This window comes from Herpailurus yagouaroundi, unplaced genomic scaffold, assembly GCF_014898765.1.
Source record: "Herpailurus yagouaroundi ecotype Mexico unplaced genomic scaffold, PumYag 162, whole genome shotgun sequence".
Classification (NCBI taxonomy): domain Eukaryota; kingdom Metazoa; phylum Chordata; class Mammalia; order Carnivora; family Felidae; genus Herpailurus; species Herpailurus yagouaroundi.
The window spans coordinates 53,646,934-53,662,221 of NW_024412403.1; the positions used below are offsets into that span (position 1 = coordinate 53,646,934).

General features: G+C 35.9%; 1 protein-coding gene across 3 annotated transcripts in view; it reads right to left on the minus strand.

Moving 5' to 3' along the window:
* The window catches only part of CBLB (Cbl proto-oncogene B), a 214,549-nt gene that overhangs the window by 115,001 nt on the left and 84,260 nt on the right, over nt 1–15,288 (minus strand). For all 3 annotated transcript variants that reach the window (XM_040484406.1, XM_040484407.1, XM_040484405.1), the window contains exon 4: nt 8,348–8,494. In XM_040484406.1, coding sequence (XP_040340340.1) covers nt 8,348–8,494 — 147 coding nt within the window. The remainder of the gene's footprint in view (nt 1–8,347; nt 8,495–15,288) is intronic.

The following is a 15,288-nucleotide window of genomic DNA, read 5'->3' on the forward strand; positions in this document are numbered from 1 at the left end:
AACAAATACCCAAATACCCAGTAACCCATTTGTTACTCCTTAGTAACAAATACCCAAAATACCAGCTCCTCCACGGCGCCTGAGCGGTCCGCTCTAGTAAATAATTCAGTATTTGTGACATTCCTTAGGCACCTTTCTAATGGAACAGAACTGGTTTCAAATATTTATCAATTCTGGATGTACTATCGCCCCCAAATTGAATACATACTGCCTAAAGGCAGAAAACTACAATTTGGCATCTTATTTGCTTTTATGTATCTTGTTATAAGGAGTCAAACAAAATAGGCCTGTAATTTCATTTTCCTTATTAATATAGAGAGCCTTAGTTTTTTTTTTTTTAAAGGTGACAATAGAAGTTGCCTAAATAATAGAAATATTAAATAGCATTCCTTGAGTTCTAGGTCAGTTTTTTTTTTTTCTCTCTGTACAGTTAGTTACCTGGTGAAAGTCCTTAATTTCTCTTGTGTACCTCCTCCTTTAATTAAATATGACTAAGCTGCCTTTTCTTTGAGTAGAGGAAACGGCTGATCTAGCTATTATGCTAGAAAAACATGTATCTCACTCACTGGGAAGGTAAAGAAACTATCGTCCTTTGTTTCTTATTAAAAGTGAAAGGAAAATACAGGAAACCAAAGAAGGTCCATACCACTTCCCCAGGAAATCAAAGGTAGAGGCAATGAACTGAGCTTTAAATAGATCATTTTCCCCCCATGGTAAGCAGGATAGTTTCTTATATTCTGTCCTATGCCAAATTTTAGAAAATGTATTATTTATTTTTGGCTTTCGCTTTTATGTTTCTAGGGACTGTGGAACACCCATCATACGAAGTTGAATATTAACTATATTATTTGCAGAATGATTAATATAATGGAGTCTTTAGGGAGATTGAAGGTTTAAATTGGTTAACTATTCCACAACACAGAGGGCTTACTATGTGCCAGACACTATTCTACATGCCTTATAGGTAGAGTTTAACTCTTTTAACCTTCACAACAACTCTGGATAGGAGGTATTATTGTCATTTTATCAACATTTTATAGATGAAGAAACTGATGCATGGAGAAAGCAAGTAGCTTGCCCAAAGTCACAAAGCTAGTAAGTGTTAGGGTCACAGCCTGAGCACACCCACCTACACACGCACCCGTAAGCACGCTGCCTCCCAACCAATTAAGTGAGCAAACTCTGTGTCTCTGTCTTTATCTCACGTATGCAGACGCTCACACACATCCCTTTACTCCTCAACTCATTTAAATTAAATAAATGACAGTTCCTACAAGTCTAAATATGAGACATTGTGCTAAGCTACTTCAGGAAATACAAAGATGAGTAATAAGCCTGATTTCATGGAGCTTATACTCTAATGGCAAGTAAAATAACTAGGCAGATGATATTAAAACAACAAAAATAATAAGTACAAAGCATAAGCAAGAGTAGAGGAGTTTAAGGAAGAGATCTATTAATAACAATAGGGATAGAATCATAAGTGAGGCACACTTTGAGGGATTGAGAATATTTATGCCAGAGATTATAAACACCTTCAAGAGGGAGGAGCAATATGGGCACAGACATAGAAACCTGTAATTGCTGATGTGTCAGGAAAGAGCCAAAATGTCCCACCTGACAGAAGAAAAGGACAGAAGTAAAAAAGAAATGCTAGAAAAATACATCATGAATTAATCCAGCAATTACTGTCTGTTATGTATACAGTACCTAAAGGACACATTCAATACATATAAAGGATAATAGTTAAAGACTATAGTAAAATGAAGTTAGCATATGTGAAAGAACTACACACAGAGTCTGACATATAATAACTCTACTAACGTATCTGGATGAAATTTTGTGGATAAAATGTCAACAAGGAACTTCATAGTCACACAGAAAAGACCCACACAGTAAACATACATTCAATAACACAAACAGGGCTACAACACAATAGGGACACAACGCATGGAATTATTGAAGTTGAACATACGGAGGGATGTATATTAGTGAGAACACCCCAGAAATGGAGACTTCTGACCTAGACCTGAAAAATTCTGGGATGGTAAAAAAGAAAGAAGACGCAAAGGAGGCTTCCAGGGAACTGAACTGTTGGAACTGAGGATTGAAAAAAGAAAAAAAATCAATTTGTAGATAATAAAGTCATTGAATATTTTGAGCAGAGAGTAAACATCATTCATCCATTCACCTATCCATCCAACTATCCATATAGTCTGCTGACATTTATTAGTGCCTGCACATTCCAGGAGGTGTGCCAGGTTCTGAGAAACCAAAACCAGGAAGGCAGGTCCTTGCTTTCAAGAAACCTTTCTAGTCTATTAGGAAGGGTGATCGTGTCAACAGTTCACTGCAGTCTAATATGACAGATATGAGCAAAGGCGCCTGGAACAAAGAGTATGGATATCCACCTTAGAGTAGGGGAGCTTCCAAAGTGGCATGGCTGACTGGCTTTCCAAGCAGTGGATGCCATCTAGGAAAACAAAAATACATTGGGCAATAAAGTGTTGTGTAGTTAGGTTCTTTCTTTGAGAATGAGCAGAGTACAAAGAGATGAAGCCAGAAAAAAACAGTTCCTAAAGCTGGTCATGTTAATGGGATTTGAGATTTTAAACTAGAAGCAGTAACAATTCATGGAAGCATTTCAGACAAAGAGACAGAGAGAGGGAATGATTAGTTCTGTTTTTTTGTTTTTGTTTTTTGTTTTTTTTGAAAGAGCTCACTAGTCTAAGAACAACAGGATAGGTTGTTACTGAAGATAGGAAGACCAGTCAGAAAGTTGCTGCCGTAATTTAGGGAAGGGTGTGAACTTGAAATTGAAGAACAGAACTTGAAGTAAGAATGGAGAGAAGATGACATATAAAAAGATTCAGGTTTAGAATCCATGATTCTTACTGAATTACAATTTTGTTGGAAATGCAAGTCCAGATCTCCCCAGTATGAAGTAGTACTTAGCACCATTAGCCCCAAAATTGCTACCTGACGTGCTTAGAAAAATGTCACCCAGAGTCTAATCACATCAATGGATTTCTGTTGGTCTAAACAGTGGGTAACCCATTTTTTCAGGCTCATGCTTAAAGCTTCTGGACTCTAAACTACTACTCCAGAGTAGTTGCAGAACACTCCAGAGTGCCAAGATTCAGTTTGGTACTGATCTTATTTTGCAGTATTTACCTAGACACATTTCTTCAATAGTGTCACTGCTCTTTTCCCATGTATTTCTACTATCCCCTGGTCAGCAGATTAAGAAAGTAAAAGCAGGACTCAACAATCAAAACATTCGATGAATTTGCATAACCACCTAACAAATGTAGACCTTCCAAACTAATTTACCTGACACATGAGTATTATTGACTTTCCTTGGGACTCCAGTCAGGTACAGTCTCTTGGCAGCTGGGCTTGAGTCCTGAGAAGAGAGGTGGGTCCTGCCATGACTTCAAAAAGTTGAGAAGCACAGAAAGGAAGTATTTGGCATGTAACACCTAAAATTTTTGTCTACTGGGATACCAACTCAACATAGAGAAATCTGCTCCATTTCTATACACTAATATTGAAGTAGCAGAAGGAGAAATCAAGAGAACAATCCCATTATTACTTGCACTAAAAAGAGTAAAATACCTAGATATAAACTTAACCAAGGAAGTGAAAGACCTTAACTCTGAAAACTGTAAAACACTGATGAAGAAATTGAAGATGACACAAAGAAATGGAAAGACCTCCCATGCTCATGGATTGGGAGGACAGATATTGTTAAAATGTCCATACTACCCAAAGCAATCTATGGATTTAATGTAATCTGTATCAACATACCAACAGCATTTTTCACAGAACTAAACCAAATAATCCTTGAATTTGTATGGAACCACAAAAGACCCTGAAATAGCCAAAACAATCTTGAGAAAGGAGAAGAAAACTGGAGGTATCACCATCTCAGATTTCAAGATACACTACAAAACTGCAGTAATCAAAACACTACTGTATGGGCACAAAAATAAGACACACAGATCAATGGAACAGAACAGGGAGCCCAGAAATAAACCAATGATTATACGGTCAATTAATCTTCAACAAAGAGGGAAGAATATGGCAATGGGAAAAAGACAGTCTCTTCAACAAGTGCTGGGAAAACTAGACAGCTACATGCAAAAGAATGAAACTGGACCACTTACTTACACCATAAACAAAAATAAACTCAAAATGGATTAAAGACATAAATGTGAGACTTGAAACCATAGAAATCCTAGAAGAGAACACAGGAAGCAATTTCTCTGACATTGGTTGTAGCAACATTTTCCTACATATGTTTCCTGAGGCAAGGGAAACAAAATCAAAATAAACTAATTGGACTACATCAAACTTAAAAGCTTTAGGGGCACCTGGCTGGTTCAGTCGGTAGAGCACACAACTCTTGATCTTGGGAGCACGAGTTCAAGCCCCATGTTGGGCATAGAGCTTACTTGAAGAAAGAAAACGAAACAAAACAAAAACTTCTGCACAGCAAAGGAAACAAAAGGACAACCTACTGAATGGGAGAATTTATTTGTAAATGACATATCCAATAAGGGGTTAGTATCCAAAATATATAAAGAACTTATACAACTCAACACCAAAGAAAGTAAATAATAAAATTAAAAAACGGACAGAAAATATGAATAGACATTTGTCTAGAAAAGACAACCAGATCTGGGTCATCTGGGTGGCTCAGTTAGTTGGGCGTCCAACTTCGGGTCATGATCTCGCGGTCCATGAGTTCAAGCCCCGTGTGGGGCTCTGTGCTGACAGCTTAGAGCCTGGAGCCTGCTTCAGATTCTGTGTCTCCCCCTCACTCTGCCCCTCCCCTGCTCATGCTCTGTCTCTCTCTGTCTCAAAAATAAATAAAAACATTAAAAAAAAAAAAAAAAGAAAAGACAACCAGATGGCTAACAGATACATGAAAAGCTGCTCAACATCACTAATCATCAAGGAAATGCAAATCAAAACCACAATGAGCTATCACCTCAAATATGTTAGAATGGCTAAAATCAAAAACACAAGAAAAAAGTATTGGTGAGGATGTGGAGGAAAAAAAAGAACCCTCTTGCACTGTTGGCAGGAATGTCAACTGCTGCAGCCACTGTGGAAACCAGTATGGAAGTTCCTCAAAATTTAAAATTAGTGGGGCACCTGGGTGGCTCAGCTGGTTAAGTGTCTGACTTCAGCTCAAGTCATGATCTCATGGTTTGTGAGCTCGAGCCCCACATTGGGCTCTCCGCTCTCAGCACAGAGTATGCTTCAGATCCTCTGAATCCTTCTCTCTCTGCCCCTCCCCCACTGGCACACTCACATACATCCTCTCTCTCAAAAATAAATAAACATTAAAAAAATTAGAATTACCATATGATTCAGTAATTCCCCTACTGGGTATTGACCCGCAGAATATGAAAACACTAATTTCAAAAGATGCATGCACCCCTATGTCATTGCAGCATTTATTTACAATAGCCCAAATATGGAAGCAGCCCAACGGTCCATAGATAGGTGATTGGATAAAGAAGAGGTGGTATATATGTACAATGGAATATTACTCAGCCATAAAAAAGAACAAAACCTTGCCATTTGCGACAACGTAGATAGATCTAGAGGTTTAATGTTACATGAAATAAGTCAGTTAGAGAAAGACAAATACCATATGATTTTACTCGTATGTGGAGTTTAAGGAACAAAGAAAAAGAGACAAACAAAAAACTCTTAAATAGAGAAAAAACTGGTAATTACCAAAGAGAAGGTGGGTGGTGGATTAAGTGAAATAGGTGATGGGGATTAAGAGTATGTTTATCATGATGAGAACTGAGTAATGCATGGAAATGTTGAGTCACTACATTGTACACTTGAAACTAATATAACACTGCATGTTAATTACACTGGAATTAAAATTAAAAAATAATAATAAAATAAAAAATCTTGTCTGCTTCCTGTTTTTATGAGATCTGAATACCAAAATTGCCTTTGGGAGTTTTACAAAATCTCTTGAAAAATAGCTTTGTCCCAATTTTAGTCCGAGCATAATATCTTTTTCTCTATGACCATTCCTTTGAAAAAAAAAAATACAATACTCCTTAAGCTTAAAAACTACTTTATAAAAATCATAAGCTGTTTGGCTGTTTTTAGAACTAACTCCTCAATGCTTCTGCTTTTAGAAACAATACTAGTCTCAAGTTTAAAGGTACTGGTTAGATCAAATGAAAGCATTCTCACATGGCCTCAATGTGTAGCGAGATAAATGACAGAAATGCTTCCGTATGAGAACTAAGTTATGTGAAAATATAAACTAGTATTAGAGCATAAGGAAGATAAAAGAATTCAACCTTTTGAAAGGCTACATCATTCATTCATTTGCTTGCTCATTCAATAAAATACTGTGAAATAAGGTGAAAACCCACAGAGAATATAAAGATGGTTTCTCCAATGATCTAATAAAAGAATCATTAATTTTGATGACTATGGAAATATGTCTGAGTTCCAGAAGGAGCTTTAAATTTGGCTCTCATCCCAAAAGTAAAATATTAAAGAAAAATGGAACAGCTTTCTCAAGGAAGTGAAGACAGAAGAAAAAGGTATAAAGGTTTGGGAGGTAAGGACGGTATTTAATCAGTATTTCAAGAATCCCCCACTTGATTTAATAGTGCTTTCACTCATGTAGCAGTTGGAAGAAATTTCAGCCCCTTGATGTCTATGGTTATAAATAAAGGGAAATAAAGAGGTCTCAAATGCATAATTCTCTGTGGCTCGAAGTGCCAGCAAAACAAAGTCTGCTCTTAAAAAAAACGTGTGAGCAATCTTTCCATTTTCTACTGACCTTTTGACAAGCAAACAATTTCATAACTCACCAAAATTTTCAGTTTTCAAAAAGAAATACCACAAACATTTTGTCCTGTAAGTTTTCTTAAAATTTTAAGATAAAGTATATTTTGAAGGTTACCAACTGTTTGCATTAGGCTCAAAGTATTAATACATGAGCTGTGACTTCAAGAAATCCTCTTGGTTCTTACGCCCAGAATTGGGCAATGCCTTTCTGCTTTCTACAGTCCACAAATATTTAATTAGCATACTTTTGGCTGTTATTCTAATTTAGATGAGGATGAACCTTTCCTTTTAATTTCTCATTTGTGAATGCATATAGGAGCATTATAAATAGCTAGATTTCTGGAACACAAAATGTCCATGTTAGTAGCAAAAACCGTATTTCCCCCTTTAGTGCCAAAAAATCATTCAGAATATATTTTATTTAAGAAATAGGAAAAGGGCTTTAATACTTCCAAAGTCAAAAGTTAAGAAGCTAAGCACTTAGCACTTAGATAAGCAGAGTACTTCATAGAAGAAAAAAAAAAAAAAAAAAAAAAAAAAATGGAAACTCAATATAAAAGAAAATTAAAAAATAAAAAAAAAAAAAAAAAAAAAAAAAAAGGGAAACCCACTGTTACAGTTAATTTACCAGTGTCAAAAGATGAAGACCATCAAAAGTATATACCAACATTTTATAGGTCTCATTTCACCAGTGAATGTATAAATACAGACATTTAAAAAGGGGATAAAAACAATAATCTATGTGTAAGTGATCACTCCTCTCCTTTAATACTCAGCCAGGATTCTGTCTACATTCAAGGACATTCTGAGGGTGCTCACCAAAGTTTGTGTCTGGGGAGGAAGTATCTAAAGGAAATCATCTTTATCTAGCTACTTCGTGATAACACTTCTATAGCTTGTTTACACAAGATCCTCATTTCTATATCTTGTTTACACAACTCAAACTCTGTGCAATGATACAAAGAAAACGTGAAGTGGGGTGCTAAAGTATTCTCTTTCAGCTGAATATCACTTCTCAACCAAGCTTACTAACCACCTCCTCTAAGAAGCAGTCCCTGATTCATTCAATCATGAAGCAACTGTTACCCTCTCTGAATTGTCAGAAAAACTTATTTATGCCATTTTTAAAGTCTCTATCCCTTTCTGCCTCTTATTTTATATACGTGTCCTAGGTGTGTACTAAGTTATAAAAAAGATACGAGCTTCTGAGAGATTCCATCTTCTATACCTCTGCTTCTTCGAGGTAAACTATTTAACTCAATGAATGCTCATCAAATAAATAATAGTATGACTGCTATTTGCTTTATAGTAACATAAAACTATTTAGTAACTAAGGCATACTTTTGGTGGCTAAACAGAAAAATTAGCAATCAAAACATTTATCAAATATGCTCAAGTACAGTCTCAAAATATTCAAGTAAAATCTATACCATATGGAACTAGAGGTAAGATGAGGTCATTCTTCAAAAAATGGATGCAGATGATAATAATGATTTGTACTTACTTGTCTCCAAAAAACTTTCTCCAGAACTCAGCAGCGTCTGCTTTCGTGATACGAAAGTTATCTCCCTGGAATTGCCCATTAGGAAAGATTGCTTTAATTTCTGCCAGCATATGACTGAAGATAAGGGACAGTTTGGTGAGATTTCGTCTGTAGACATAGAGGGGGGGAAATGAAAAAAATATATATATAGGCACACGTTAAGTTTTAATGGGAATACATATTATGAAAAATAAAATTATGAATAGTATTAACATAGGTCTTAGTGGCTGATCATGAACCTCAGCTGAATAATGCATCTAAAATCAACGTTCATATAAACTATACATTTAAATTCCTAAGAGGCTTTCATTTTATATTTATCCATGTATTCATTTAACATAAACAAGAACAAGATAAATTACATGATTTCAATGAGCTCACAGCTTAATGGGAGAGGTAAAAAAAAATCATAATCAAATATAAATGCTGAACACAAAAGTCAGAGTGACTATTTCTACATGAAGAAGAAAGGAAAGATTTATCATCAGAGGAGGATCTAGGGAAAATTAAGTAGTTTGACGGATGAAAGACTTGGAGTGAAAGGGAGGAAGGGAAGGAGAAGGTATCAGGGTATTAGCAACAGCTTCTATACAAAAGTATAGAGGTATGGAATAGAACTATTTATGTCATTTCCAGGTTTAGCATGGCTAGAGAAGAGCAGAAAAAGATGGAAGAAAATGACATGACACAGGGTGAGAAAGTTTGGTGAGGACGTGAAATAAAGAGGCATCTGGAACAATGACCAAACTTTTTGTCAAATACGCTTCTACTCCCACTAAGAAATGAGAGTTTCTATTTATGGGCTCCAGATATGCTCATATTTCAGAAGCTCCTTGAGCAATTCTACTGTACTCCCCTTGTGAGGAGCTACTGCTAGAAGGAACAGGGAACCAAAATGGATTAAAAAGACGGAGCACATGATTAAATCTGTTTTAGGAAGAAAAGTTATGGTACACGGCACCCAGGTGGCTTAGTAGGTTAAGCGTCTGACGCTTGATTTTGGTTCAGGTCATGATCTCCCGGTTTGTGAGTTCGAGCCCCACACCGGGCTCTGTGCTTACAGCACGGAGCCTACTTGGGATTCTCTCCCTCTCTCTCTGGGCCCCCCCCCCCCCCCCCGCTTGTGCTCTCGCTCTCTCTAAATAAATAAATAAACATTAAAAAAAAAAAGACAGAAAAAGCTATGGTAGTATGAAAAAAGTGGTTTAGAATGTTGGGAAAGGCAGGTGTTATCTTCACTGTAATTACCATGGTAAGTTCTGGGGATTCTGACAGGGTTTAAAACATGATTCATACTTCAGAATACTACTATCACCTGCACTCCTTCCTGCCACTTCGTAAGAACTTTGTAACATTATCTTAATCAGCCCAAAACTGCTGGAGTTAACCAGTAAAGAAACAATTGAAACACAAAACACTAAAGAGCTTTTCAATTTTGAACTGACCATGCTTCTTTATATTCCTGTTTACTCAGAATCACCAGAACTCAGTAGATACATATATACAATATCTTTCCATTTTGAAGCTTCAGCTGCTTTTGTGTGTGTGGTGAGGGGTCAAGGGTGAGGAGAAGGGGGAGGCAATTGCTTTAGGACTAAACATAGAGGATAATTAACAGAAAAAGCCATCACATTTGCAATGCATTTAAAACTATACAATATTTCAATAAGCCTATGACACTAAGAGATATGGTTCTTTGCCCCGTTTTCATTCATGTATTTGTGTTTAATGACTCTCAAATAACAAGCAAAAACACGTTAGGTACCAAAGACATTACACAATATGCACCTGTCAATAATGTCAATGAGTATCACTCTTTCTAAAACATTTAGAAAAGGAACCTATAACTTCCCATGTAAGATGAATACAGAATAAAGGAAGGTACTCATGATAAAAAGCGGGAAAAACAGGAATGAAAGGAAAACAATAGTATAAAGTACTCTATACCTCAATGAATTCACCTCTATTGGAAAACCAAAACTGTCCCAATTTCCATAATGTTTATAATCTATGAGAAGACTTATGACAAAGAGGAATCAGAAATTTAGGCCATATTTTAATGCTTAGCAACAGTAAACAATCTGCAAAGTCATTACGGTTATACATAATATTCCATTATTTTCTTTCTTAGATTCAGCCACACTTCCACACAATTCAGCCTAATCCAAATGTGAAAGTTCTTTAGTCAACTTTGATCTTAGCATTTATGTCAATACATCCTCATTTAGTATGTATGGTAGATACAAGAAATTCAGTTGTAGGAAATGAAAACGGAACTATAGAACTAGATCAAAGGGAAGAATTGTGGCCAGTACAAGCTGCAACTGACTTTTGAAATTTGAGTTGAAGGAAGAACATAAAGTCATTTTAGAAAATCTGCAACAAATTTACTTATATAATTAGGCAAAAGGGTTAATTTTCCACCAAACTTCCAATTGATAGATACAGGGGGAAAAAAAAGAAAACATCAATATGGCTATAATTAGGGTAAACCAACTGTTCCTTATGTCTGAATTGGTTGCTCTCCATCCACTTATGCCTTTGTTCTTTAATCATATCCAAATGTTTTTCATTTTTATTTGTTAGATCTAAAGTCTGAAGCACAATGCCAGTGATTACCCATCTCAGCTATGTGATCAACTATACTTTAAAGCAGAACTACTAACATTTTATCTTTATAATTTACAGTCTAGAAGCTGTAGTAATCACTAGTACCTATATAAATTAAATAATCAGTTTTAAATTATCAAATGTAGGTAAGAGTTCAACTTTCTTAATTCCTGCAAGTGGATCACCACATTTTTTTTTTACATTTTGCATAAACTAAGGCAGTGGAAAAAGATATAGTTTTGCCTTTAGTCTTTAAAGAAACTTAAATTCAAGTTGTTAAAAATATGTGAATGCAACAGTGTTGTACTACCTTAATTTTCACAGATGAGAATATATATTTGTATTTATTTTATATCTAGTTTTTATTTATTTATTTTTTTAAATTTTTTTTTTCAACGTTTATTTATTTTTGGGACAGAGAGAGACAGAGCATGAACGGGGGAGGGGCAGAGTGAGAGGGAGACACAGAATCGGAAACAGGCTCCAGGCTCTGAGCCATCAGCCCAGAGCCTGACGCAGGGCTCGAACTCACGGACCATGAGATCGTGACCTGAGCTGAAGTCGGACGCTTAACCGACTGTGCCACCCAGGCGCCCCTATATCTAGTTTTTAAATACATGCACATACCATACACGTGTAAACGATCACCTTGGAAATGCATTATTTAAAAGATCAGTTTTTAGAAGTTGTAATTCACAACAAGATATGAACTGACATCTAACTGTACTATCCAATGTCATTTAAATTTATTATCACAGCATATGGTTTTTGTCTTTTAAATAACGGTGGGGCTTTGTTGTTGTTTAGTATTATTTTGCTATACATTACGTGCTTTAATTCCCCTTCTCACTTTTTTTAAATAACCTCCAATTTTGAAAACAAAATCCAAGAATATAATTATCTCTAACCATTTAGCCACAGGAGGAAGAAAGGCAACAACAATACATCTTCTTTCTAGATGAAATGTTTTTTCCTTATTATGAAAATTTTCCATACTTGGCCAATTTTCCCTAGGCCCACTGACTGCTGCTCATCATAACACCAAAATGACGAGTGGTTAATAAAGGATTTGATTACTACTAATTAAGAATGTATTTCTATCATCAAAACTCCCCTACGCCAAAACATCTAAAAAAGTATAAAAGCTCGTCCACAAAGACTCAATAACCTTGTAAACGTAACTTTAATTTCACAAAGAATTCTGCAACACTTTCACATCAGAGATATTTTGACTAATTATTACATCTCCCATTAATCAGCACAAGCTATGCCATTTTTAACACTGGTTTTGTGTGAAATTTCGTTTATTAAGAAATAAGCTTCAGAAAAGAAATATCTTGAAATACCAAGTGATCAAAAAGTAGCTTCCAGATGGCAATACTGGGTAAACCAGGAAAGATGCTGATATTAGAGGAAACTTGAAGAAGAGGAAGGAAGGGTGGATGAGAAGGAAAGTTAGCTGCATTATTTTAAAAAGGATGCATCAGCAGTGTCAATATTGCCCATGCAGCAAGGTACCTCTTTTTATCCTGGATTCAGCCACCTAATATTGTATTTCTTCAAAACAGTATGAATCAATTTCTCCAAAAGTCAGATTACATTACTGCACAGAATGTGAGGTTGAACCAGAGGGAATTAGCATGACTTCTGGAATGATGGAGTTTCCCTGTTTAGAAGTAAGTCTCAGTAGCCTAAAGTGGCTACAGCCAACATCCTAAGAGACTGGAGGCACATGATGATGAGGGATAATACAACCCTAACCTTAATAAACACAGCACATCGTATGGGAAAAAGAGACATGAACAGATTATTATGATGCAATACGGCAGGGTCAACACACCAAACAGCCGTCTTGACATGATAAATTAAATTTGAAAAGTGCATAAAAAATATATCAGGATTCGATTAGTAGCCTCCACTAAATGTGAGAGAGACACAAAGAATGTGATCTAATCAGAGTGCATATAGTCCTTGCATTTTTTTCAAGAAACATCTGTGTCATAAATCAAGGAAAAAATAAAAAGCTTTAAATGCTGAATTAGTGAAAAACTTCATATGACACTTTATATTAGTGAGGTCCAAAGTTTGTGGGCATGTACTACCTTTGGTAGAAGAAAACAGGGGACCATTTTTTATCTAAAAACTATTAATTCAATTCTCACATTTAAAAAGTAGAACATGCTCTTCTTAATCTTTACAAGGTGAAACAAATTCAACATGAAAAGAAAGGCAGGACATAAAAAATATAAACAGTAGCACTTAAAATGAGACTCACGTCCAGTTAAAGAGCAATTTCCATTCACTGTATTTCTAATGTAGTGTCCTCCAAGATGGGTTTAGAGAGTTATTTCACACTGTTTTTGACCTTGGGAACATTTAGATTCCTAAGAAAGTGAAGAGACTAGGCTGATGTAAGCCTTGCCTTTCATTTCTCCCTCGTGGGAACAGACTATTATTAAGATGGATCCTGAGAGCCTTAAATTAAACTGGATCTTACCCATTCCCTGCCCAAATGCTTTAAAGTTTCCAATATTTCCAAGGGAGTGTGAGGCAGAGCTTCCAAGACCAAATACCAACAAACACTCAGAGTCCACCCCAAGTCAAGAGAGGAGTAAAGAGTGTGAGCAGAAACTAACCTGAGTTGCAGGGGAAAGGATAATTTTTCAAGCTTCCCCATGTTACTTCTTAGAAACCGAACTGCTTGCTTAAAAAGGAATTTAGCAAACAATGTCAGTCCCAAAACTGCACTAAGTTGGATAACAAAGGAAAGACTTTTTCCTTTGCTAAAGAATGTATCACCTACCACTAACATGGCTGGGAAGGCCAAGCCCTACCTTCTGGCTGGGGAAGATGAACGCTGGGCATCCTTTGATCTCAATGTGGCATATACTCCTGAATGTGTTGCCTGCAAAGGTCTATTAAGAAGAGCAAGATGCCATCTCTCAAATTAAGGATGTTGTTCTCACAGTAAATAGATTTCCTTTCCAAAACAGTTTTAAATGGACAATTTACAAATGCCTTACTTAAGCCTAACTCAAGCATGAAATATGCCTATTATGTTCAAATATAATATCCTTTGACAAATTCCCAGGTGATATTCAAAAGATATTCTGCTTCATCTGTCAACTATTCTATATTAAGGAGTGTGGCCCTGAAATGGACAGTACTAGGTTTATATCTGTACTCTTGAACAAGTCGCTGAACCTGTCTGCATCAGTTTCCTCACCCCCAAAATTTTAAGTAAAAATGCTTGTCCCACTGAGTTGTCACGAGTAAATACGGCATGTAGGTAAGAGCCTAACACATCAAATTTTTAAAACAATAATTAAGAGTTATTATTAGTTCTACCCACCACCTCTGTTTAAAAGTGTAAGTATCTATCATTAGTCTTTCTTTCTTCTTCCATATATTATTGTTCATTAAATTGAGGGCCAACTTTAAGGCAAAAATCATCATTCTCACTTTATCAAGATCAACAGTTGTCAATGGTAGCCCTTTACACTTCCACGGCAAGCAATAGACAAGAACTGGGTTCATCCATTCAGTCATTTATTCCACAAATCTTGAGTATCTATATATACTAGGTTTGGTTTAGGCACTGATAATGCAAGGATGATGGCACAATCCTACTCTTCATTAATTTAGGGGGCTTAGACATCTCCAATGGCACAGGACAATGCAGAGGGAATAATGCTGGGAAAGAACCAGAACAAAGGTGGTAATCAGTGCGGGAGGCAGAGGAGTTTACAACTTCTGGGGTGATGCAGAACTGACCAGAATGTAGCCCTGCAATGGGTAGGTACAGTAAGGTGAATGGGACTTCACCTAGGAATTAGATAACTCCAAGGTTGAATGGGGTCATTTGTGTGGATTTTGAAATTTCTTATGATTATGACAGTTTACATAAAGATAATAACTACAATAAACCTTATCTCAATATATTCAAAAAGGCTTCGAAAATAATTGTTTTAATGTCAGTTATTTTAACTTTGTGGCAATGCCAAAGTGGGATTAACAACATCTCTTCGAGGATTTCAAGTTTTATGTGGAAAATTTATGATGAGAACATACTTCAGCATGATATCACTAGTACTTTCAACTGGTTTAGAGGCTTAACAATATCCACTTCAATAAAGAAAACTCTTTACTATTGGACGTGTTTTGATTAAACCTAGTCTTTAACAAGTATCCTTTTGTAAAAGAAATCTTAAAATGTAGACCAGTCTATCACTTGAGAGAGAAAAGAAAAAATCTATTCCTACATCCTTTTTTATTTAAGATAAAATACAATG